Below are 26,207 nucleotides of genomic sequence, written 5' to 3' on the forward strand. Positions count from 1 at the left end.
AGGTTGTTTATTTTTTCTTATCTGTAACATTTTTTCTCTGGCCTGCCGAGATCTTTTCAGCAGGTCAGACAGAGGCACACTCTCCATCCCGGGGCTGGTGTCTACGTTTTATCCTATGAATTCTGTGTACTTTATTTATCATTATTTTCCAATACCTAAAGACACACAGCAGGAGACTTTCAATCAAAACAAATGCACCTTTTATTGCATGCCCATAGCAAATGTAACAAAAGGATTAGAAAGGCGATAAAGGACAGAGAGAGAGAGAGAAAGGAGGGTTGGGTTGGGGGAATTGCTACCAACAGGGAGATGAAATCCTCATGGTCTGGCCAATAGATCCATCTGGTCACATCGGGGAGAATCTCAAAGCCTTTGGTTAACTCAGGGCTCTTTTATAATCTACCGCCGGGAGGGAGCAGGACGGCACATGGAGGAAACAGTGGAGAATAAATCCATTGGGAACAGGCACAGACAGTCCAGGTCTGAACAGCACAAACCAGTGCCAGCAGTGAGCAGGGCCCGTTGTTTCAGGACTGGCTCCTATGGGAAACATCCTGCTTCCCATGGCAGACATCCCGCTCCAGTCAGGCCAGCACCCCTGGGTTAGAATTTGAAAGGTCTCAGTCTCAGTCCTTGGGGAGGGCTTCAATCTCTGTCCTTGACTGTGGTCGTGAGGCAGATGAGGGATCTTTGGACTGTGTCCTAGAGAATGACATCCCAAAGCATAAAAAATTTATGCATTTTTCCAATAAATTAAATGTAATTAATTAATAAATGATAACTATGTTTTCTTGTTTATAATAGTATTATTCTATATTTGTATTACCAAATTTTAATTTTTATATTAAAAAATCCATATTTTTTGCAAGCAAAAAAATTATTGGTCATTGGTTCTAAGTAACACAATTCCCTTCATCAATTCATTAACCACTGTGCTACTGATTTTTCTATCTTTATGGTAATTAGTCCTATTTTCAATCCTTTTGTCATCTTTTTTTCATTTTCACAGAACGGGTAAAAGGGGCCACTTCGGGGTCCATGGAGAACTATCTGGGGCACGTTTGTGGCAGTTTTGGGTCTGGGGAGGGAATTCAGAGAGAACTTAGGGTCTGGAGGACACTTGGGGGAGCCGGGTGGGCACTTGGAGGGGCACTCAGGGATTCTGAAGGACAGTTCGGGGTCCGGGGCAGCACTTGGGAGTCCACGGGGACCCTTGGAGGTCAGGGAGGGGAATTTGGGGCCCTTCGGAGTCCGGGCGGGCCCTTGGAGGCCTCTAATGGGGCTTTCAGCGGCGTGGAGATTGATGGGAGTTGTAGGCGCAAGTCTAATACAGTTTAACCGAGCCGCGGAGCATCATGGGAGTTTGAGGCACAGCTGCAATGGCTCCCAGTGGAGGCGCAGGGCATGACGGGAGATGAAGTCCTGGCTGGAACAGCACTGGACATGCGCCGCGGAGCATGATGGGAGCCGTAGTCGCGGAAGTTGCTCCAGCCCTTGGTTTCGGGGTCCGGGAAGGGTCCTGGCTGACACTTCTGCGTCCGAGCCGTGACTTGAGATCCTCGGGTAAACATAAACTGTTCGGGAGTACTTGCGGGGAGCTCCGGGAGCTCTAACCGGGCTCTTTAGGGCGGGGGGCTCGGCAGGAATTTTAGGCGCGGGACTGTTCTGAGGGGCTCTGGGGCCGCGGTGGAGGAGAGGAGATGAATTCCCAGAAGTGGCTGTACCGGGCATCTGTGGGGTCGGGAGCACTCAGGGTATCCGGGGACGCTTTTGGGGGCTCCCGAATGGGCGCTGAGGGGGCATTGAGGGATCCTGGAGGGTCTGGGGGACACTCAATGAATGGACAAAGCAGTGGCGGGTCCCGGGCTTCTGTAGAGCGCAGGGCATGACGGGCGTTGTAGTCCCGGCTCCAAAGAGGATCAATGGGGCCGCGGGGCATGACGGGAGTTGCAGGCAAAAAAAAAAAAAAAAAAGTGGGGCCAATATCAGACACCGCTTCCGAGATCCTAAACCAGGCGCTGATTGGATTTGGGCGGTGATGGGCGGGAGTCTCGGCAAATGGGATGCCGTGGAGACGGGAACAGCCCATTCAACATCTCCAGTCGCTCCCAGTAGAGCCCAGTTCTTCCCAAGTAGAACCTAGTACAACAACAGTGCCCCTCCTGTCCCTCCCAGTACAGCCCAGTCCCTCCCAGTTCCCCCCCAATATCATTCACAGGATACCCCAGTGTCCCCAGTCTTCTCCGCAATGGCCCCATTGTCCCCAGTATGTCCCAGTCCTCCCCAGTGTCACTCCCAGTATGTCCCAGTGTCTCCCACAGCGTTCCCCGTGTTCCCCAGTATGTCCCAGTCCTCCCCAGTGTTTCCAAGGACAGTTTAATTTCTCTCGGTGGCCGTGGCAGCCAAACCCAGCAGTGGGGTCAGTGCAGTGCCCATGGCCACAGCCCCTTGCAGGGGCCCAGTGCAGCTTGGGCTGATGATCCACCCTCACAGCTGGCCCAGGGCAGCTCTGCAGTGCCTTTGGTGGCACCTGGGGCTGGCACACACCTGAGCAGTGTGTCTGTTTGCACTGGGGAAACTCAGCAGTTTGAGATTGCTGCAAAAAGTACAAAAAGGGAAAACCCCTCTGAGGCTGGGTGCAGCCAGCTCTGCAAGCACAGCGGGGCCCAGGGCAGTGAGGACAGACAGGATGGGGTTGGGCAATGTGGAGCAAGGTTGTGCACACTGGGTCAGAGCTCCAGGCACAGCTTCTGTGAGCAGGCCAGAGCTGCTGAGGAGAGACCTTGGGTCAATATCAATCACAGAATGCTGCAATCACCTCTGCTCTAAAGAGAAATTTAATCAAAGACACCCTTTAAAAATAGAATGTATATTTTATTACTGCTATTTGAAATCTTTCTCCATAACTGGACTAGGAAAACTTTAATGACCCTCTCAGGGCTTTGCTGTTGTTTACATCAGACTCAGTCCTTGACAGTGTCTTCAAAAAACTTCTAAAGAACTCAAAGTTAAATTTAGACTCCAAATTTTCTTGGAGTTTTAATGGCTCCCACTGAGGACCATGACTGCCTGCCTCTGCTTGCCCACACAAAGGCTCCTTCTGGGGGACATGCTGCAACACAGCCCTGCCCTGGCAGGGAAATTCCTTTCTGTTTGGGTCCTGTCTGTTTTCCCTATCTGCCCATTGCATTAATTCTTTCTTTCTCTGGCTGTTCTCTATTATGCTAAAATGATCCACCATCTCTGAAACCTCCCTTCAATCCCTCCCAGGTCTCCTCTGCTGTCCTCAGTTTCCACTCCACTCAGCACAGAGCTGCTCTCATTTGCTATTTCAGAGGGTATAATTTACTCAGGCCTGAGCTGTAGTGAGGGATAACTCCCAACATCACATGGACATGTAATCCTACCAGTGTGTTGTTTAAATACAGTTACTAAATGTGAATTACAATTTACCCATTTCCATAAAACACACCCCAAGTTCCCAGATTCAGTCCTTGTTTTCTCTATCCCTGCACCCTTCAGCCAGATGTCTTCATCTTCCCTCCAACCATCCTTGCTGGGAAAGCAGCCCCTGAATGCCTTGTTCCTGTACTGAAAGTTCACAGGCACAGTAAAAACTGAATGAACCCTTCTGGTATCAGCCCCAGGCTCTGTGTGGGCAGGCAGAGGCAGGCAGGAGGCAGAGCTGTCAGCAAAGGAAGGGGCCAGCCAGGTGGGACTGCCGGGGGATGCCGACAGCCTGCAGGGACAGAGGCGCAGGGCAGGGACACCGTGGGACAGCCTGGGCTGCTCAGGGCACAGGGATGGGCAGCAGCTGCAAGACAGCCCTGCCAGAGCCAGCTTGGGCAGCACTTTGGCCATGGCTGCTGGGTCTGGGCCTGAGGCCAGGAGGGGACAAGTGACCCTTGCAGGGCTGGGGCCTCATTGCCTCCTTGTCCCTGTTTAGCAGCCTGGGAGGGGCCGCCCCATGCTCCTGCCCTTGCCATTGCACATCCCCACATGCCAGTGCCCATCCCAGCAAGAGCCCTGAGCAAGGAGGGAGGGACAGGATCTGCCTGGCCAGGGGCTGGGGCTCAGGCCTTGGCCCTTTGCATTCCTCAAACACATCCAGCTTTGCTCAGCACCAGAGTCACCTTGGCCTTGTTTGTCCCCAGCTGTCATCACTGCCTCCAGTGTTCTGCTCTAACTGGAACCTGGGGACACTTTCCCAGTGGTGTCCCTCAGGGGGAGCCATTAAAACTTCAAGAAAATTTGGAGTTTAAATTTAACTTTGTGTTATTGACTCTCAAAGACTGAGTCTGATGTAAACAACAGCAAAGCCCTGAGAGGGTCATTAAAGTTTTCCTAGTCCAGTTATGGAGAAAGATTTCAAATAGCAGTAATAAAATATACATTCTATTTTTAAAGGGTGTCTTTGATTAAATTTCTCTTTAGAGCAGAGGTGATTGCAGCATTCTGTGATTGATATTGACCCAAGGTCTCTCCTCAGCAGCTCTGGCCTGCTCACAGAAGCTGTGCCTGGAGCTCTGACCCAGTGTGCACAACCTTGCTCCACATTGCCCAACCCCATCCTGTCTGTCCTCACTGCCCTGGGCCCCGCTGTGCTTGCAGAGCTGGCTGCACCCAGCCTCAGAGGGGTTTTCCCTTTTTGTACTTTTTGCAGCAATCTCAAACTGCTGAGTTTCCCCAGTGCAAACAGACACACTGCTCAGGTGTGTGCCAGCCCCAGGTGCCACCAAAGGCACTGCAGAGCTGCCCTGGGCCAGCTGTGAGGGTGGATCATCAGCCCAAGCTGCACTGGGCCCCTGCAAGGGGCTGTGGCCATGGGCACTGCACTGACCCCACTGCTGGGTTTGGCTGCCACGGCCACCGAGAGAAATTAAACTGTCCTTGGAAACACTGGGGAGGACTGGGACATACTGGGGAACACGGGGAACGCTGTGGGAGACACTGGGACATACTGGGAGTGACACTGGGGAGGACTGGGACATACTGGGGAACACTGGGAATGCTGTGGGAGACACTGGGACATACTGGGAGTGACCCTCGGGGATACTGGGACATACTGGGGACAGTGGGGCCATTGCTGAGAAGACTGGGGACACTGGGGCATCCTGTGGATGTCATTGGGATGAACTGGGAGGGACTGGGAATAAACTCAGGTGTATAGGGAGGGACTGGGCTGTACTGGGAGGGATTGGAGGGGCACTGGGCTCGTACTGGGTTCTACTTGTAATAAACAGGGCTGTACTGGGGTTGTACTGGTCTGCACTGGGGATGAACTGGGCTGTACTGGGAGGGACTGGATAAGTTGGATGGGCTGTTCCCGCCTCTACCGTATCCCATTTGCCGAGACTCCCGCCCATCACCGCGAGCAGCCAATCAGCGCCAGAAATCGGAGACTCGGGAACGGTCCCTACGGTAGCCACAACTCCCGTCATGCCCTGCAGCCTGATTGAGCTCCATTGGAGCCGGGACTACAACGCCCGTCATGCCCTGCGCTCCACAAAACCCCCGGTATCCGCTACCCCTTTGTCCCTTAAGTGTCCCCCAGACCCTCCAGGATCCCTCAGTGCCCCCTCAGCGCCCATTCGGGAGCCCCCAAAAGCGTCCCCGGATACGCTGAGTGCTCCCAACCCCACAGATGCCCGGTACAGTCACTTCTGGGAATTCATCTCCTCTCCTCCACCGCGGCCCCAGAGCCCCTCAGAACACAGCCCCGCGCCTAAAACTCCTGCCGTGCCCCCGCCCTAAAGAGCCCGGTTAGAGCTCCCGGAGCTCCCCCCAAGCCCTCCCGAACCGTTTACGTTCCCCCGAGGATCTCAAGTCGCGGCTCGGATGCAGAAGTGTCCGCCAAGTGCCTTCCCGGACCCCGAAACAAAGCGCTGGAGCCACTTCCGGGACTTCGGCTCCCATCATGCTCCGCGGCGCATGTCCAGTGCTGTTCCAGCCGGGACTTCATCGCCCGTCACGTCACGCGCCCCTCTAAGGGCCATTGCAGCTGGGCCTCGAACTCCCGTGATGCTCCACGGCCCCCTTAAACTGTATTACACACCCCCCTCCCGCGCCTACAACTCCCATCACCCCCCGCGCTCCAGCGAGCCCCGTCAGAGCCCCCTAAGGGCCCGCCCGGACCCCAAAGGGCTCCAAATTCCCCTCCCTGACCTCCAAGCGCCCCCCTGGACTCCCAAGTGCTGCCCCGGACCCCGAACTGTCCCTCAGAATCCCTGAGTGCCCCTCCAAGTGCCCACTCGGCTCACCCAAGTGTCATCCAGACCCTCAGGTTCTCTCTGAATTCCCTCTCCAGACCCAAAACTGCCCCAAATGTGCCCCAGAAATGCCTCCACGGACCCCAAAGTGGCCCCTTTTATCCTGTCTTTGAAAATGATAAAAAAGATAACAAAAGGATTTAAAATAGGACTGATTAGCATAAAGAAGGAAAAATCAATAGCCACACTTCTCAATGAAGTAATGTTGGCAATTGTGTTACTTAGAACTAATGACCAATAAATTTTTGCTTGCTGAAAAGTTGTGGATTTTTAGATATAAATATTAAAATTTCTTATTACAAATATAGAATAATAGTATTATAAATAAGAAAAATAGTTATAATTTTCCTATTTCCAAAACTTATATTTTTAAGGGGAAATGCATAATTACTACTATGTTTTGGGATGTCAGTCTGTTAGAGATGGTCCAAGATCCCTCATCTGCCTCACAGCCACCGTCAAGGATGGAGATTGAAGGCCCCCCAAGGACTGAGACTGAGACCCTTCAAATTCTAACCCAGGGGTGCTAGCCTGACTGGAGTGGGATGTCTGCCATGGGAAGCGGGATGTTTCCCATAGGAACCAGTCCTGAAACAACGGGCCCCACTCACTGCTGGCACCTGGTTGTGCTTTTCAGACCTGGACTGTCTGTGCCTGTTCCCAATGGATTTATTCTCCACTGTTCCCTCCGTGTGCTGTCCTGCTCCCTCCCGGCGGTAGATTATAAAAGAGTTAACCAAAGGCTTTGAGACTCTCCCTGACGTGACCAGACGGATCTATTGGCCGGACCACGAGGATTTCATCTCTCTGTTGGCAGCTATTCCCCCCCTGCTTTTCTCTGTCTCTCTATCCTTTATCTCCTTTCTAATCCTTGTGTTGGATCTGCTGTGGGCACTCAATAAAAGGTGCATTTGTTTTGGTTAATACTGAAATTCCCCCGCTGTGTGTCTTTGCACCCTGAGATCAGTGAAACGAACCATCGTGACCCCCCTTGTACCAGGGGATGGTGACACGGCCTGATGGGGTTGCTGCCCACTGCATGTGAACGTGATCTCCTTGGTGGCAACTGCACTGCTTCATCTGCTCTTGCCTTCTGGTGTCCCTATTCCAGAATTGCCTGTGCCACCTTCCTTTCTTATATTGTGGTTCTCTGCAGTTCCTTCAATAGTCAGCCCTTCCTAAGTTCTCTCTTGGAATAGGGGATCATCACCTCGCCATCATAGCGAGTGCATTCGAATGCACTTGAATGCATTTTGCCTGCATTCAAAATATGGTCCCTGTTTTTGATTCACTGTGGAATTTCTGTTTGTATTTTCTACCTCTGTCCAGGCTGGGATTGAAGGTACTTGAGATGACATTTGGCGTTCAGATTCAGGTGGTTTTTGTTTCTCATCAGTGACGCAGCCTCACAACCATGAGTTCTGCAGCCTTTCATCTAAGGCACAAAATGGCTCACTGTCTCTTGTTACAAGGCCTGGATGGTACCAAGGAGACCATGGTGATACTGAGGATCCAAGGAGACCGTGGTGACACCATGGACACTCATGGAACCATGGGCATTGTGACACAGCAAAGCTTCATGGAACCAAGGAGTCGATTGTGACTCTACCAAACCTCATGGAACCAAGGGCCCATTGTGGCACTGAGGAACTTCAGGGAACCAAGAGTCTCTTGTGACACAGGGGGTACTCATGAAACCATGGAGACCATTTTGAAACTTCAAGGCCTGTTGGAACCAAAGGGTCATTCTGGCACTTCTGAGCCTTGGAACGAAGGAGACCACAGTGACACAGTGGGGCTCTGTGGAACCAAGGGGCCATGCTGACATTGTGGAGTGTCATTGAACCAACTGTCCACGGTGACACTGCAGGGCCTGATGGAATCATGGACACCATTGTGACACCACAAGGCGTCATGGAAGCAAGGGCCCATTGTCACACTGTGGGGCCTCTTGGGATCCAAGGGCAGTTGTGATACCATGGAAATTATGGCAAGTGTGGCACCATGAAACCAAGGAGACCATTGTGACCCTACAGGACCCCATGGAACTAAGGATTCATGGAACGGTGCAGGACACATGGAACCGAGGGGCCATGGTGAAGCTGTAGAACCAAAAGAGCCCATTGTGACACTGGGCCCCCAGGGATCCAAAGGTCCATTTTGACATTGCAGGGCCTCATGGAATCCTGGAGACCACTGTGAAACTTTGGGGCCTTGTTGAATTAAGTGGCCCTTCAGGGCCTGATGGAACCAATGAGACCCCATAGAGAGAAGGGTCCATTGAGACCCTGTGGTACCAAGGTGTCGTGGGTTGACCCAGGCCAAATGCCAGGCATCCATGTGGGCTTCTCACTCACTCCCCTCTGCAGCTGGACAAAGAGAATATAATAAAGGATTCATGGGTTGAGATAAGGACTGGGTGAGATCACTCATCAAATACTGTCCTGGGGAAAACAGGCTTAGCTTAGAGATGTGAAATTCATTTATTACTAACAAAGTCAGAGCAGGAAAGGGGAAATAAAATAAGCCCCTTGCCTCCCTCTTTCCAGCTCTACCTCCCAGCAGTGCAGGGAGACAGGGAATGGGGGTTATGGTCAGTTCATCACCCATGGATTCTGCCCCTGCTCAGAGAGAGGAGTGGTTCCCCTGCTGCACCGTGGGTCCCTCCCAAGGGAGACAGTTCTGCAGGAGCTTCTCCCATGTGAGTCCATTTCAGGGGCAGCAGCCCTCTGCAAACTGCTGCATTGTGAGTCCATGCCAGGGACAACAGTCCTTCCCAAACTGCTGCGGCATGGGTCACTCTTCCAGGGGTGCATTCCTCCAGGGGCAGGCTGCTCCAGCCTGGGAGAAGGGCCCCTCTCTCCATGGCTCTCCTGCAGGGTGTCTGGGTCTCCAGTGCCTGCAGCACCTCCTGCCCCTCCTTCTGCACTGACCTGGATGTCTGCAGAGTTGTTCTTCTCACATGTTCTCCCTCTGCTTTCCTCTGACTGGAGTTAAAACTGCGCCACAATCTCTATTTTGATTTCCTTTTCAATCTGTTATCGCAGAGGCATTGCCACCATTTGTAACTGGCCCAGCCTTTGGCAGCAGCAGGTCCATCTTTGCAGCCACCAGGAACTGGCTGTGCCAGACACAGTGGAAGTTTCCAGCAGCTTCTCACAGGAGCCATCCCTGTGCCCCCTGTGAAATACAAAGCTGTGTTTTGTGCCAGGTACATACAGGCAACGTGTGTATTTGTGATTGTGGTATGTGTGGAAAACGACCATGGGACAGTTATAAAGACGAATTCTAATAATTACTGAGGAAAGTAAAGCACAGAAGAAGGCCTTGGAACATATCTTTTGTTCGTAATTAACCTTTATAAGTCTTAAGTCTATTTAGGAGCATTTGAATTAAAGCATTAAGAATGTTGCTTTTTGACAAGAACTTTATGCTTGTAGCTAAGCCTGAAAGAGTTTTGCAATAATAACCTTTTGAAGTATAATTTTAGAATATTGCTTGCAGTAAGGATCTTTGAAACTATAGCTTTAGAATGTATATAAAGGAAACATGCTTATCTCACACCTTAACAAAACAGTGAAAAGCAGCTTGAGAAAGGAAGATCAACTCAAGGATTTATGGTTTCGACCAAGGAAGCTGGACATCACTGTTATGAGATTTATAGTCTCTGCAATTAAAAGGTGGACCACATCTGGAATCTGGACCACACCATCTGGGAGATTTCCTCCTTCTTTCAGAAACCGAACCACCACCATCTGGGGATACTCCTTTCTTGGATACAACCTGAGAAAAACTAAATCACAAAAGGTATGGAATTGTGACATAAAAATTGGGAATAGAAACTGCTGAGAAAGCTGATGAGCACCCCTATAAACACCTGTAAGCCTCAACTATCAGTGTGCAGTTGGAGGGAAAACTTCCCCCACTGTACCCATTGCTGTATTGCTCATACTTTACCATATTAATTAATGAATTGATTGCTGCTTGAATATTGGCCCAGTCAAGCTTCTCATTTATAACACCCCTGTGGTGGGAGCTGGGAGAGAAGAAGGGGACGCTGGCCTTTCCCTCAGGGGAGGCGCGGCTCATTTGCTAACAGCCGGTGCCTCCCAGCTGAAAACTTTCAAACTCAGTGTTTTTCTGGGACACAACATTTTTCACAGGCTGATCCACGTTTGGTCAGGGGCTTCTCGCTGGGATTTGGGGTGCCTGACTCCCCTCACGTGCATCAGTGGCGTGGGGGATGTGGCTCCCAGAGGCGCTGCCTCTGGCCACAAGCCTGGAGGGGATGGGGGTGGTGTTGAGGAGCAGAAAACAGGAACACAGGAATTTGAATCGCAGGGTTAGGGATGGGGGGGGGGGGGGGGGGGGGGTGGACAGCGAGCATCGCTCACTTATTCTGGGGAAAGAAGACCCGCAGATCCGGGATGGAGATCCCTGGGAAAGCTTCTCCTTCCCAGCCACCAGTGTGCACTGGTGGTTCTGGGGGGAGAGGGAAAAAGTGTTCGGTCACTCCTGCTGCCAAGGCACTGGCAGCACGGTGGGGGTGGGCTGTGGGAACAAAGAACCCGCCCTGCAGGCCAGGTCTGGGCTGTTTGGCCTGCCCACCGCCGGGTTTGGGGGCTGTGATCCCCCTACCTGGAGCCGGGGCACTGTTCTGTTGAAGGTGGACAGAGCTACCAGCTCAAAGTACTGGAAAGCCATGAGTCAGACTCAGCCCAAGTGATTCAATTAAGGACAGTGGCCAAGGCATTCCAGAAATTTTCTCAATATTGTTTGATAAATATCAATGAATTTCTTTTAATAGTTATTAGTGATTTTTCTTCAGCAGTTCTTTGTTTCAGGATTCTGCAAGTCTGTTTCAGAACCAAAAATGACCTTCAGGGATGTCAAAGATCAACACCTTCAGTGACTGGGATTGTACTGGGATACTCCGGGGATCATACTGGGAGCAGCCGGGCCCATGCTGGGGCAGACTGCGATCACACTGAGGGAGACTGGGATCATACTGGGATCATACTGGGATGGAGTAGGAGCCTGTGAGGGGCAATTGAGACCATGCTGGGGGCAAATGGGATATACTGGGAGTGACTGGGATCATTCTGAGGGTGATCAGGAGCAGCTCTGAGAAACTGGGATCATGCAAGGAGCAACTGGGAGGAACTGGGAGTCACTGGGTTCATGTTGGGGGTGATTGGAAGTAACTGGACTTACACTGGGATGAACTGGGATCATGCTGGAGGTGATTGGGATCATACTGGCAGTGTGAGTGCAGCTCCAGTGAGGCTGACTGGGAGTGGTTGTGAGCAAATGGGATCAAGCTTGAAGGAACTGGGAGTGACTGGGAACCTGCTGGGAGTAACTGGAATATGCTGGGAGTGATTGAAACCACAGTGGGGGTAAATGGGAGCAACTGAAACCCATTGGATGATGATGGGAGCAGCTGTGCCTATGCTGGGGTCATACTGGAACTGATAGGCATCATACTGGGAGTGACTTGAAAAGTATTAGGAGTATCTGAGAATGACTGGGATCCTACTGGAATCTGACTGGGAGTGACTGGAAAGGTGCTGGCTGTAACTGGAACCATGGCGGAGATGACTGGGAGCAACTGGGCCCACACTGGGAGTGACAGAGGGTCACTGGGCAGGACTGGAATCATACTGGGAGGATCTGAGAATGACTTGTGTCATACTGGGGGGGAGTGGGTGCAAGTGCGATCATCCTGGGAGCCACTGGGATCCTGACTGGAGGGTACTGGGAGCTGCTGGGCCCATGTTAAGAGGAAAATGTGGACATATTTTCAAAAGTGGGATCAACTGGAAGGTACTGGAACCATGCTAAGGGGACTAAGGACACAACTGGGGCAACTGGGTTCATACTGGGAGCAACTGGGACGACACTTTGGGCAACTGCCAGAAACTGGGATAATGCTGGAGGCAACTGGGAGGAACTGGGAAAGACTGGGACCATTCTGAGCTAACCAAAACCTCACTTGGCCATCTGGGATATGCTGGGAGTGTCTGTGACCATACTGGGGGGACTGGAGCCACACTGGGAACAGCTGGGACCATGCTGGGGGCAAGTGGGAGTGAGCGGGACAATGCTGAGAGGGACTGGGGCTATTCTAGGGACAACTGGGATCATACTGGGAGGAACTGGGAACAACTGGAACTATTCTGGCAGGAACTGGGATCATACTGGGATCACATGGGAGCAGCTGGGTCCATGCTGGGTGAGACTGGGATCACAATGGGGGCAACTGGAATCATACTGGGATTTACTGGTAGTGGCTGTGGGCAACTGGAATCAGGTTGAAAGCAACTGGGAGGAAGTGGGAGTGACTGGGAGCATGCTGAGGGTGACTGGGATATACTGGGAGAGACTGGGAGTCATGAGGATCACACTGGAGGCTACTGGGGTCCTGCTGGCATTGACAGGGAACAACTGGGATCACACTGGGGGCCACTGGCATCATACTGGGAGTGACTGGGATTCTACTGGGATTATAGTGGGTGTCAATGGACCCTGACTGGGGTTACTGGGAGCTACCAGGCCCATTCTGGGAGCTCCCTGAACACACACTGGGAGGAACTGGGAGCAACTGGGAATGGCAGGATGCATGCTGGTGACAACTGGGATGTCCTGGCAGTGACTGGCATAAAACTGGGGGCACCTGAACCACTCTGAGGTAACTGGGAGTGCCTTGGCAATGACTACAAGAATGTTCAGGGCAACTGGGATATACTGGGAGTGCCTGAGATCATGCAGGTGGTGACTGGGACCACACTGGGAATGTGCTGGGGGGAACTGGGACCACACGGGGGGCAACTGGAGGCAAGTGTGAGTGACTGGGGCCCTTCTGGGAGAGACTGGGATCATCCTCGGATCACCCTGGGAGTGAGGAGGAGCAGCACGATGGCTCCAGCGCTGGGGCTGGGGGCGCTCCTGGGGAGTCAGGGGGGAGTGGGACCCCCAGCACCGGGACCCTGAAATGCCACTGCCAGCACCGGGACCCCCCTGCTCCCCTTATCCTGCACAGGGACCCCCTGAATCCCCCATTTCGGACATCAGGACCCTCTGCTCCCCTTTTCCCGGCCATCCCATGGCTCCCAGCCTCCAGACTTGCTGTGGGCTTGACTCTGGGACACCCTGGAATGCCTTGGACCTCATTCCTGCCTTTCCCAGCCCCCAGACCCACCTTTGTGCAAAACCAGACACCCCCTGAACTCCCCCTTTCCAAACATCCCAGGTGTCCCCACCCTGGTACCTTCTTTTTGGGAAACCCTTGACTCCCCTTTCCTGGGCTCAAGGACCGCCTGGGACTCCCTTCTACCTCTCCACGTCCCTGCCCCCCATATCTGTGACCCTGAGACCCCCCTGCACCCCCATTCCTGAGAACTGAGATGCCCTTTTACCCCTTTACCCAGCACTGAGGCCCCTCCCCCTCCCTCGGCTGTGCCCTGTCCCTGTCACCTGTCTCTCAGCTGTCCCCCTTCCCTCGGCTCTGTGGGGTCGGAGGTGGCAGCAGGACCCAGGGCAGCCCTGGGGGAGAACAACCCTGAGCCCCAGCTGGGCCAGTTGCCCCAGTTCTCCCCAGGTCACTCCCAGCATGGGCCCTGTGGCTCCCAGTCACCCCCAGGATGCTCCCAGTCACTTCCAGTTACACTCAGTATGATCCCAGTATCATCCCAGTCACTCCCAGTATGATCCCAGCATGGTCCCAGGTGTTCCCATTCACCCCTACTATAGTTCCAGGCACTCCCAGTATGTTTCCAGTCCCTCCCAGTATGATTCCAGTATGAACCCAGTCACTTTCAGTATGGTGCCATTTCCCCCCGGTATGGTCCCAGTCATTCTAAGTTACCCAGTATGATTCCAGTCACTCCCAGTATGATTCCAGTCACTTCCAGATATTCCCAGTATTCTTCCACTAACTTACTTTATGGTTCCTCTGTGATCCCAGTCACTTCTGGTCTCTCCCAGTATATCCCAGTTGCCCCCAGTGTGTTTCCATTCACTCCCAGTCACTCCCAGTAGCTTCCAGCATGATTCCGGTTGCTGATAACCACTCCCAGTCACCTCCAGCATGATTCCAATCACTTCCTGTATATCCCAGTTACCCCAGCATGGTCCCAGTTGCCCTCAGCCCTCTCCTATTCACTTCCAGTATCATTCCAGAATGACCACAGTCAACATCAGAGTGGTGCCATTTCCTCCCAGTATGATCCCAGTATGGTCACTCCCAGTATGGTCCTAGGCTGAAGCCAGTCTGATCCCAGTTACTCCCAGCATGGTCCTAGCTGCTCCCAGTCTGACCCCAGTTGCTCTCAGTGGCCCCCAGCATAGACCTAGTCACTCCAAGTATGATCCCAGTATGAGTCCACTCTGATCCCAGTCTCCCCCAGCATGGTCACAGTCAATCCCAGTTTCCCCCAGTGTAGACTCAGTCACTGCCAGTTGCTCCAGGCACCCATGGCCGAGATTAGGTTCCACCTCAAAATTCCCTAAATCCAAAGACAGCTCCCAGAAAAAATCTGCCATTCCTGACAAGTCCGGCTGGCCTTGGCCTAGTGAGGCTCTCACCTGCCTTCCAAACACTGGGGCTCTGTGCTATGGAAAAGAGCTGTCCTTCTCATCCAGGTGCCCATGGCCAAATTTGAGTTCCACACCCAACATTCCCTGTGAATGTTGTGACAGACTGGAGGAGATTGCTGGCTCAAAACATTTCATGTGTGTGGTGGAGGAAGGGGCAGGTCCAGCCTTGCCCTGCCCTGGAACCCTGGCCCTGCCCTACCCTGGAACCCCAATCCCTCCCAGAGCCTCTATCCCAGCCCAGCAGTGGCTGCCAGTCCCTGGCACAGCACAGGCAATTGTTGTAGTGTGTTGTAATGTCCTGTTTTAGACTTCCGGGTCCCGGGTCCCTTCCCAGATGTGCTTACACCCCTCTACCTTCCCCCTTGCCCTCTTGCTGAGTGAGTCCTGTCAATCAGGCTTAACATTCCAGCAAAGACGTCGTATGGTTGGTCAAATTCAAAGGATGCCCCACAGGCCCAGAGGTCATTGGCCTGTCTAGGTGTCCCTCGCCCCTTGAGACCCTGCCCCCCCCACCTGGTTGGTGGCTCACCTGTCCCCTCCCCTCCCCACCCCCTGAGCTTAAAAGGTGAGTCCAGCCATGTGCTCGCTATTCTGTTGGAGGTCTCCCCAAGATTCAGATGTCTGTAACCATGGAATAAACCACTGCATATAACCCTCCGGCAGAATCCCTCCTTTTTACTCCTCACCTTTGCCTGAAGTCTTCTTCCTGAGGTAATGGAGTTCCTAACAAGCCTGGACTTGTTTAGTGCCCGGCTGCAATCACCAGCAAGCTAAAGGTGTCTCTGGGGTAAAGCACCACAGAAGCCGTCTTTGGCTCAGCAGCGAGGGTCACACTGGCCCAGGCACAATCTAACTAGTAATATTGGGATTCATATTCCAATAGGCAATGCTCCACAGCCACCTCTGCAGCCCCAGCCCAGCTCCTGAGGGACCAAATGAGCCCAAGGCCCACCTGGGGGAAGGGCCCAGGGAGACCAAGGGGTATTGAAGGCTGACCACAAGGCAAGCACACATCTTGACCCTACCTCCTCTTGGAATTTCCATCTGAATACTGCTGGAATCCAGGAGTTGGTAGCTCTGTGTGTGTGCTTCTCTGTATCCTTTTTGTCTTTCTCTGTTTCTAATTCCCTCTTCTTGCAAATTTTGATTAACCTAAAATTGAAAAGGCTTAGAGTTTGTGAGATTGAATGGGCCAAATTCATTCTTTGAGAAGTGTTTTTTGTTTCTTGATTGAATGTCCTATTAAACCTTTTGCGAAAGCTTCTCTGATTTTCTAAATTTCCCAGTAAAGTCTAGTTTGCTGTTTTGAGCTCCTGAGAATCTCTTGTTAGTATTTCTCCAGGGAGTCCAGCTCAGAGGACACAAACAACTCAAATTCCTTTTAAATGTCTCCTTGAGAGACTTGTTTGCGGAATGGGGGTCAGGGCTTGTGTGTCCTGCTTGGCCCAGCCCACGCAGGGTTTGCCCAGCCACATTCCACACTCCATTGCCCAGCTGGAGCCGCTGCTGTCTCTGAGTTGTGCTGCCCCAGCCCCAGGGACGCTCTCCTTATCTGCCCATTCCCCCACGGTCTCTGGGCAGGGATGGCCTCAGTGGGGGCTGCTGACATCCTCAGCAACTTGAAGGCTGCTGCTGAATTTTCCTGCTGCAGAGGCTTGTTTAGCCTTCAGCTCTTCAGTTCAGGAATTCAGTGTGCCAGGGCTCATTAACATTGTGAACACCTGAACAAGCCAAGCCTCTGGGAATAATTTGATTTAATTTCCAAATGTTTTGTGGTTAAGTAAATCTCAGCAGTGTATTCAAAGTGAATACATGATATTTAAAAAGATAGCGAGAATAGATTTTTTAGGTCTTGTTTAGTTTTGTTTTCCTGTTCATAAATTGATATATGCAGTCTCCTATTGTCACTGAATCCAAGTACCTCCTCATGCAGTTGGAATAGATATGAAAACCAAGACCCTTCATGGCTGACAATCAGTCAGACTCTGTCCCTACACTCACCCCACCATTTCCCCCATCCAAGCCCTGGCACTCAGAGCAGCCTTGTGCAGATCTGAGCTCCCTCCAGACCAGGCTGCACCTGAAGCTTTCAGCTCCTTGGCTCCAACTCCCACCTGCTTTCCTGGGAGAAGGAGCTGCCCAAGACACAGAGGAATGTTCATTTCTTGTCAGCCAACAAAGCCAAAGGAAGGCACAGCTCCATCAAATGCAAAAGTCATTCCTCTGTTGCATATTAAATCCACTTTCTACAGAAGACAGTCCCACAGAAATGGCAAACACCTTCTGTGCCCAGCACAGATCTCAAGGTCCCCTGAACTCTCCCTGCCCTGATTCTGCCCAGATTTGCTCTTTGCATACGTGAATCACAGGCTGAAGTCAGGAGCTCCCTCCATGCCCAGTGGGAGGAAAAGGGAGAAAGGGAGTGAAGAGCTCTCCTGTGCAGAGCCAAGGTCCAAGTGCAGCCACTGCAGTGGGAACCACAACTCATCAGGTTTGTGTCCTTTGGGCTCAGGGCCTGGTGACACTCAGAGGCACAGAAAGGTTTCTTGCCAACAAACACAAGTTGAACATTTGAACAGTTTAATAACCATCACAGCTCTTCCCTCAGCTCACTGTGATGTCCCAGCAGCATCTGACATGTCCACCATCCCCCAGGGATTTCTGTACAGGAACAGTTTTAGACAAAGACATACGATAATTCTGTCATAGATATAAACATAATTAAAATTATGATTAATGATATATTTATTTTAACTTCAGAATGATTGGGCAACTTCCTGCAGCTCACAGCATGAAACCAATCAGTTGGGTGGGCCCAGAGCAGCCTCCTCTCTGGGCCACTTGCCTGTTTGCAATGCCTTGCACAGGCGCTGGCCCTGCCCCACAAGGCCTGGCCTGAGTCCTGCCCCTGCACGCTCAGCCAGGCTGAGATGGACACTGATGGTTTCTGGGCCAGGCTCTCTGAGCCCAGCCCAGCTCCCTGCAAGCTCTGCCTGCTGCCCTCAGCTCTGGGCAGCACCAAGGGCCTCTCCCCAGCCCAGCCTGGCCAGCTCTGGCCCCACAGCTCTGCTCAGGCCAGGCTGCTCTGGGCACAGCCCCATGGCCTCAGCCCCTGGCAAGGGCACAGCAGCAGCTGCAGCTGCCACAGGACTCAGCCCCAGCCATGGGGGAAGGTGCTTGGCCAAGGCCAAAGGAGGCTCCCTGGCTCCCCTTGGGCTGAGGTGCTGAGATCTCTGCAGCCCCTGCTGCCATCCCATCTGACCAGGGCAGCACAAGAGCCCTCAAGAGCTGCTCCCGCTCCAGGCCCAGGGCCCATGCCAAAGCAGGGGCAGCCACAAAGCTGTGCCCATTTCTCTTCATTGCTGCTCTGATGGAAATGGATCCTCAGCCACTTGGAGGTTGCTGATGAATTTTACTCTTCCAGAGGCCTCTTCTGTCTTGAGCTCTTTATTTCAGGAATTTAGTGAGAAAATCACAAAACATTTGTTCAAAACACCTGAACAAGACAAGCCCTTGAGAAAAAATTAAGTTTTCAAATCTTCTGTGGTCAGTTAGACAGACTTTAGAAGTTAATTCAAAGTTAATATATTGTATTGGAAACAATGCAAAGTGAACTGTTTTTTCCTGCTTTCTATTTTTGTATAAAGATTGATATCAGCAATGTCCAATTGATATTGACCCAGAGAACCTTCTACTACAGCCTGAGTAGGTATGAAGATCAAGACACTTCATGGCTGACAATCAATCACACTCTGTACCCACCCCCTCCCCACCATTTCCCTCATCCAACCCCTGGCACTCCTATGGATCAGGAATGGTGTGGCCAGCAGGAGCAGAGCAGTGATTCTTCCCCTGTGCTCAGCACCTCGAGTGCTGTATCCAGTTCTTGGCCCCCAATTTATGAAGGACATGGAAGGGCTGGAGCGTGTCCAGAGATGGGCAACAAGGCTGGTGAGGGGTCTAGAACACAAGTCCTGTGAGGAGTGGCTAAGGTAGCTGGGGTTGTTTATCCTGGAGAAGAGGAGGCTCAAGGGAGTCAAGGCAGTGTCAGGACACAGGTTGGACTTGATGATCTCCAAGGTTTTTCCAACCTTGCTGATTCTGGGATTCTCTAAAAGCACCCTTGGAGCAGTTGCAGGAGGAGCCCTGGGCCTCCCCTTCAGAAGCTCCAGCAGCCCAGGTCCCTCAGCTTCTCCTGGCAGCCCCAAAGCCCATCCTGTCAGTCCTGCAGAGCCTCTGCAGCTCCTCCTCACTGCCCAGAACAGGGAGCCCCAGAGCCAGACACAGCAGCCCAGATGTGCCCCCCTGGCCTGGGGTGCCTCTGGCAAGGGAGCAGCACCAGGCACTGCAGGAGCCTGCAGACAATTTCTGCAGCACTTGTAGGATGATCTGGCTCCCCTTGGGACGTTCCCATGGTGCCAAATAAGATCTGCAATGGGGAGTGGGGCCAGAGAGGAAAGGGCAAACAGGGATGGGTTGTTTGCAGGGGAATGAACAGGGGTGCGCGAGAGCAAGAAATTTATATCAGGGAAAGAGTAAAGAAAGCAAAGGTGGCACAAAGGAAATGCTGAGGGCAGTTTGGGGTGGCTGCCAGGCAGCCCTGGCTCTGAGCAACAGCGTCTGCAGTGGGACAGAAACCTCCCAGCTGATGAGAACAAACTTTCTGGCTGACTGCAGAGGCCACGACAAAGCTGAGTGGTTTCCCTGGTGTCCCCCAGCCCTTGCTGGCCCCAGGGGCTGATGGCATTTGTGCTCCCTCAGGTTCATGTCCCCACACAACAGCATGGGGGTGCTCCCCCTGCTGTGTGCAATGCAAACAGGGGCTGCTGAGCCAGTGCTGCCGTGTCTGTGCCTGCAAGGATGGGGAACCTGTGTGAGCTGGGGGAGAGGCCAGGGCTGCAGAGGGGGGATGTTGTTGACAGCTCCATGAGGACGCTCTGGGACGCTGCCCTGGGCTGTGCAGCGCACTGGGGATGGATCAGCCCCTGCTCTGCTGCTCCTTCCTGTCTGCCCCAGGGCCCTTGCAGAGCCCCAGCCATGCTGTTTGCCCCCAGCCTGCCCACAGCCAGCCTGGGGCTGCTCATGGGGCTTTTCTGTGCTGAGCATTGGCCTGGGCGTGTTCTTGAGAGAGCCTGGACAAGGAGCCTGGAGCCCCCAGGGCCTGGGCTGAGGCGTCAGCGCTGCCCCAGCAGTGCCCATGGCCTGTCCCTGCTGCAGCCCCAGCACTGCCACCCCCAGGGCTGTGCCCAGCCCCGAGAGCACTCAGGCCCTGCAGCAACACCAGGACCACCAGGGCAGCGGGGCAGGGCCACGGCAGCATCACTGGCAACACCAAGTTCTGCTGCTGCTGGGCACAGCTGCTGGGCCAGCACTGATCTGCCCGCAGCTCTGCACACAGACATTGCTGCTGCAGCTCCTGAGAAGGGAACAAAAGGGCATCTCTGCAGAAAACTCTGCTGGGAGATCCTTCATTTCCTTGAAGTCACTGAGAGCACAGCCCCTTGTTGACACACTTTGTGGCCACAGGGAATGTGGAGAGAAACAAAATGAGAAATTGTACAAACAATGACATTTCTCTGTAGATAATATGAAAAACCAAAATAAGGGATAAAATACTCCACAACCAAACCAACAAGAAGTATCAAGGATGAGTTTTATTAAAAGTCATTTGCAGAAATTTTCCAGCAGTTTAATGTTTCTGATACCATCCAGTCATCAGTCTCCACACTGCAGCCTTGAGCTCCGGGTTCCTCAGGCTGTAGATGAGGGGGTTCAGGGCTGGTGGCACCACTGAGTACAGAATTGATAGGGCCAGATCCAGGGATGGGGAGGAGATGGAGGGGGGCTTCAAGTAGGTAAATATGCCAGTACTGACAAACAGAGAGACAACGGACAAGTGAGGGAGGCAGGTGGAAAAGGCTTTGTGCCGTCCCTGCTCAGAGGGGATCCTCAGCACAGCCCTGAAGATCTGCACATAGGAGAAAACAATGAACACAAAACAACCAAAACCTAAACAGGCACTGACAGCAATGAGCCCAAGTTCCCTGAGGAAGTTGGAGTGTGAGCAGGAGAGCTTGAGGATCTGTGGGATTTCACAGAAGAACTGGCCCAGGACATTGCCCTGGCACAGGGACAGGGAAAATGTATTGGCTGTGTGCAGCAGAGCATTGAGAAAGCCACTGGCCCAGGCAGCTGCTGCCATGTGGGCACAAGCTCTGCTGCCCAGGAGGGTCCCGTAGTGCAGGGGTTTGCAGATGGACACATAGCGGTCGTAGCACATGACAGTCAGGAGGGAAAACTCTGCTGAGATGAAGAACATAAAGAAAAAGAGCTGTGCAGCACATCCAGTGTAGGAGATGTCCCTGGTGTCCCAGAGGGAATTGTGCATGGCTTTGGGGACAGTGGTGCAGATGGAGCCCAGGTCGCTGAGGGCCAGGTTGAGCAGGAAGAAGAACATGGGCGTGTGCAGGTGGTGGCCGCAGGCTACGGCGCTGATGATGAGGCCGTTGCCCAGGAGGGCAGCCAGGGAGATGCCCAGCAAGAGGCAGAAGTGCAGGAGCTGCAGCTGCCGCGTGTCTGCCAATGCCAGCAGGAGGAAGTGCCTGATGGAGCTGCTGTTGGACATTTGCACTTCCTTGGAACGCAGATCTGGAAAAACAGAAATCATGGAATAGTTGGGTTTGGAGAGGACTTTAAATATCCCAGCACAGCCTGAGGGCACGTACCTGTCTCTGCCTGCCCAGGGCTCTGCTGCCTGGAGCTGTCCCTGCCAGCAGCTGCTTCCCAGTGCCCAGGGCTGGGCCCTGCCAGTGCTGCCAGAGCCCAGCCCAGCCCTGGGGGCTCAGCTCTGCCCTGCAGACCCCTCCCAGCTCTGGCACTGCCCAGGGGCAGCTCTGGCTCTGCAGGCTCTGATGGCAACGTCAGAGCAACCCTGAGGAGGCTGGAAAAGTGACACTGATGCTCTCTCTAAGAGCCGTGATTCCTGTGCTGATTTATGTCACTGATTGTTGCATTCAGATCTGAGAGAAAATTATTTTCCTCAGCCTGAACTGAGAGATGGATATCTATGTGCAATTTCCCATCCAGGCAGCCCAGAGCAGTCAAATAAAAAAGGAGTATTACCCCTTTCATGCAGTCCCTGCCTTCCTGTGCTCCCTGTATAATCTACTTGGAAATGTTCTGCAGCTAAATGCCATGCTGGAGCAGTCCTGAACAATGCAGAATCCTCACCACAAAAGGAGAACACTTCCAAGCCTTACCAGCTGTCTCCTCCCACCCAGATCTTGTCCCCCAGTGCTGGGAGCAGCTGCCAGGGCTGGCTGAGAGCTGTCCCTGGCAGGCAGCAGAGTCCCTACCCCAGCACAGCGCCCTGGGCTGTAGGACCCTGCTCTGCACGACAGCCCTGGGCACCCCTGGCTGCTCTGCACAAGAGAAAATCAGAGAATGTACTCACAGAGTCTGTAGGCACTGGGATGTTCCAGCTTTAGGAGATGGCTCCTGGAGCTGCAGCTGCATTGTCCTGCAGCCAGAGGTTCCTGTGCCAAGGGCTGGCAGTGATTCTGCCCCAGGCACTTCTCAGCACATTCCCAGCTATGACTGATTGAAGCTCTCTGTGCCTCTGTGCTGTGTCCGGGGTGTCTGCAGGCAGTGCCCCAGCCCTGCTGGGCTGGCAGAAGAGCTGCTCATCAAGAGAAATGTGCTTTTGAAGCTCTTCTTGGTTACCAGGAGCTGCCTCTGTGCCAGGAGCCCAGCCCAGCTCAGCAGCACAGAAACAGCAGAAGGACTTTAATGAGCCTCTGGGGCTTTGTGCTCAGGGCCTGAACATCAGTCCCTGAGAGGGAGCTGAAGAAACCTCTCCAGAACTCCAAGTCAGAATCCAACTCCAAACTTTCTTGAAGTTTTAATGGGTCCCACTGAGGGACGCAGCTGAGAAAGTGTCCCCAGGCCCCAGGCAGAGCAGAGAACTGGAGGCAGTGATGACAGGTGGGGGCAAAGAGAAGCCAAGTCTTGGTGCCCTGGGGCACAGCAGGGTCTGTGCCACCAATGGCTGTGAGGAGACACCTTGTCCTGAGCCACTGGGGCCTCCTGGCATAGCCCCAGCCAGGCTGGGCACTGTCAGCCCCTTGTCCTGCCCTCAGCATCCCCCCCTAGCCCACATCCCAGTGGCCTCAAGGATCTGCTGGAAGGAGTCCCTGGGGAGCCTTGCTCAGGAATGGCCCTGGGGGCTCCTTCATGCTCCCAGAGACTGCAGGTTTTTCAAAGGTCTTTGGGTTTTGCTTTTGCCTTGGAGTCTCTGAGAGGTTTGTTCAATCATGGCCTCCAATTATCTGCTGTAATGAGCCCCTGGAGAGGCTTTATCAGTAACAACACTCAGTGGGGCTCATTAATGCTTCAAGGTATTTCAGTTATTTTAAGGTTCTTGGTATTTCCCTTTTGGTACAGACTCTGTGAGAGGTTTGTGCAATCATGGCCCCAATTATTTGCTTTAACGAGTCCCTTGAGAGCTTTGTACTGACACTCAGTGGGGCTCATTAATGCCTTGAGATACTCAAGGTTTTTAAGGTACTTTATGGATTTAAGAATACTTTTAGGTACTTTAAAGAATTTTCCTTCCCAGACTGAGTCTCTGAGAGGTTTTTGTGCCATCCTGGCCTCCACCTCTGTCCTCTAAGGAGTCCATGACAATCCTGTGTTGAGTAGCTTCCCCCTTGCTGTTTTACAACAACGATGGAACTGAAAGAATTTGTAAGACTTTCTAAGAGCATCCAAACAAACATGGGACAATTAAAAATACAACAACAACTAAGACCCCATTTTACCTAGACATCATTCAACCCTCTAATTCCTAGGATTGGAAGTGTTTTTTGAACCAGTCTTTTTTTCCATGTGAAGCTTCTTGAAGCTTTATTCCTTCAGTACCTGAATGCTCTTGTGAATTGACTGGCTGTGGCTGGAAAGGTTCATGCAACACATGCCCTCAGAGTCTAAACTGCCATGCCCATGTGCCCAGATTAAAAAATCTAACACTGTTCTGCAAGGTGGCCTGTCTGATGGTATCTATGTCTGAGAGCAGGCCACTCAATGTGAGTGAGGTAGCATTGGTTTGCATACTTAACAGGCACCCAAGATGGTCGAATTGTCCTAAAGCTTTAGCTGCGGCCACGCCAGGTAGTCCAAATTGGGGGTGCTACCATCTGATACCTGGATTAAAGATTGCAAAGCCATCTCTTTGGTATCATCCAATACTTCTCTTGGGATGCCTGCTGCTTGATCATCTGGTAGGCTGTGTTGTCTTTCTGCAGTTAAATGGTTGATTGTCAATTCCACCCTTGCCTCATCAATAGCATAGTCTGCTATTAATTGATTTAGTAAACACTTCCATCCCCCTTCCCACAGGGTGTGTTCTGTAGGTGACACCAACATGGTCATAATACATTTTAAATCATATGAAGTTAAGACATGTGCTGTAAACATGGCCCTCATTATGCCATTAAAACAAGTAAGTCCTTCCTTCGGTCTTTTACTGCCCTACATAGATCCTTGATTTCCTTGTAAACCAATGGCTGATACCTGGGATTCTGCCCCCTTCTTTCATAACATACAGGGGCCACAAAGATTTTCGAGACTATTTGCCAATCTCCTTCCTTAACTGCTTCTTTCCAGATCCTTTCCTAGGGATCTTCTGGGGTTGAGGGGCGAGGTGGCTCTGGGGAATCCAAACTGTCTTCTGGGGAGGAAGAATAACTTGGAGCAGAAACATTAGGATTAGAAATAGTATGACAGTTGGACTTAGTATCTTTGACCATGGGGGCTATATTGTTGCCGGAGGGTGAGGCAAAGGGCACAGCCATTTTGTCAGGTGTTGGGGAGGAAGGGCCTTGATTTAGGATGGTGGACTTCCAGGGTGGTTGTCCTGGGTTGACTATATGATGCTTTTATCCCCAATCGTCTCATTCTGTTTATGTTGAATAATAATAAGTTTTGTACCTTTAAGAGTGTTACAGAGAGTGAAGGGGGAGAGAGAAGAAGCGCGCAGTTTTGTTTTTCAGACACTGCACTCCTCCACATTCCTGCTCCTGACTGTGTTGTCTGCGGACAGACAGCGGGACAGAGAGCTCTTCTTTTGCTTTTTAGTTAGTGTTAGCTAGCTGAGGCAAAGAAGTTCCCTGGACTGTTTTTTCCCTTTTCTTTGGACCTCTTGGAACTGCTCTGGACTGAACACCCAGGAGAGCACCGGCAGCTGCAGCTGTGGCCCACCGGGCCGGCCCTGGCCTGCGACAATTCCAGCACTGAGAGACTGATCAGAGACTGAGTGAGCTGCTGCTTGAACCCGGGGTTTTTCTCAGTTTGTCATCTCTTTTAGAGTGGCAAGGGGTCTCATTGTTTTGATACTGTTTTGGTCTTATTGTTTAATAAACAGGGGGTTTTTTTCCACCTTTCTCCAAGGAGGTATTTTTCTTTCCTCCCGGACCAGTTGGGGGGGGAGGGGCCGATTGGATCTGCTTTTCCCACCGGAGCTCCTTTGGGGGGATTCTTCCCCAAATTTGCTCTAAACCTGGACAAATACATGAATTGGCGCCCAACGCGCGGCTGGAAAATGTGGAAAAAAGCCCTATTAATTGTGTGTCTGTGGTTGTTAAAGCAGTTAGTAGCTATGCTGCTTGAACCCCTGATGTCTCTGGTTGAGAACGCCTCTGTATGGCTCTGGGCTCTAGACCTTTTTGAGGTTTCAATACCTTTCTGGTCATTAGGATTATTGTCCTTAACAAGTAATTTTTACAGTAGAGGGGTACGGATTGGAATAGCTGTTGTGCTGGCCTTGGTGATAATGATTTATAAAGCGTTCAAAAAGATACTGACCTCTGTTTACAGCATGTATGGTTTATGGTTTCTTCATCCTACCCTGCATCCCAATTCCAGTGGTATGTTTTGGGAATTTATTAGTAACTACACTCAGTCTGTTAGAGGAGGAGCTAAGAATGAGACTTTCCAGCCTTCCCTTTCCCTCTTCTCCTTTGGATCGGTTATGTCACTTTTTGAGAATGTTCAGTTTCCCCTGAATGTTAAAGAGACCATCTTTCTGGTATTTAATTTGGTAAGTTTCCTCTATATGGTCTGCAGCTTCTCTAGAATGAGGGCTGAGATATCCAGAGGAGCTGGTGAGACCCCTGATCCAGAAGCAGATGCAGGCGTGAAAAATCCTGAGTGGGGTGGAGAATGGGAAAATATAGGCCAAACCCTGAAGGAATTTTCTGATCCTGTAGACTGGGATTTCCCACGGGAACAAATTCAGAACGCAGCAGAGGTGGGGAAATACCTAAAGGAGAAGTGCCATGACGA

The 26,207-nt window shown here is 52.1% G+C and overlaps 1 protein-coding gene across 1 annotated transcript; it reads right to left on the reverse strand.

Moving 5' to 3' along the window:
• Positions 1 to 20,556: 20,556 nt before the first annotated feature.
• On the reverse strand, positions 20,557 to 21,492 carry LOC141730086 (olfactory receptor 14A16-like). The gene has a single exon (XM_074546713.1). The coding sequence runs from the start codon at positions 21,490 to 21,492 to the stop codon at positions 20,557 to 20,559; it is 936 nt and encodes a 311-aa protein (XP_074402814.1).
• Positions 21,493 to 26,207: the final 4,715 nt, after the last annotated feature.

The sequence above is a fragment of the Zonotrichia albicollis genome, chromosome 9, assembly GCF_047830755.1.
Source record: "Zonotrichia albicollis isolate bZonAlb1 chromosome 9, bZonAlb1.hap1, whole genome shotgun sequence".
NCBI lineage: Eukaryota > Metazoa > Chordata > Aves > Passeriformes > Passerellidae > Zonotrichia > Zonotrichia albicollis.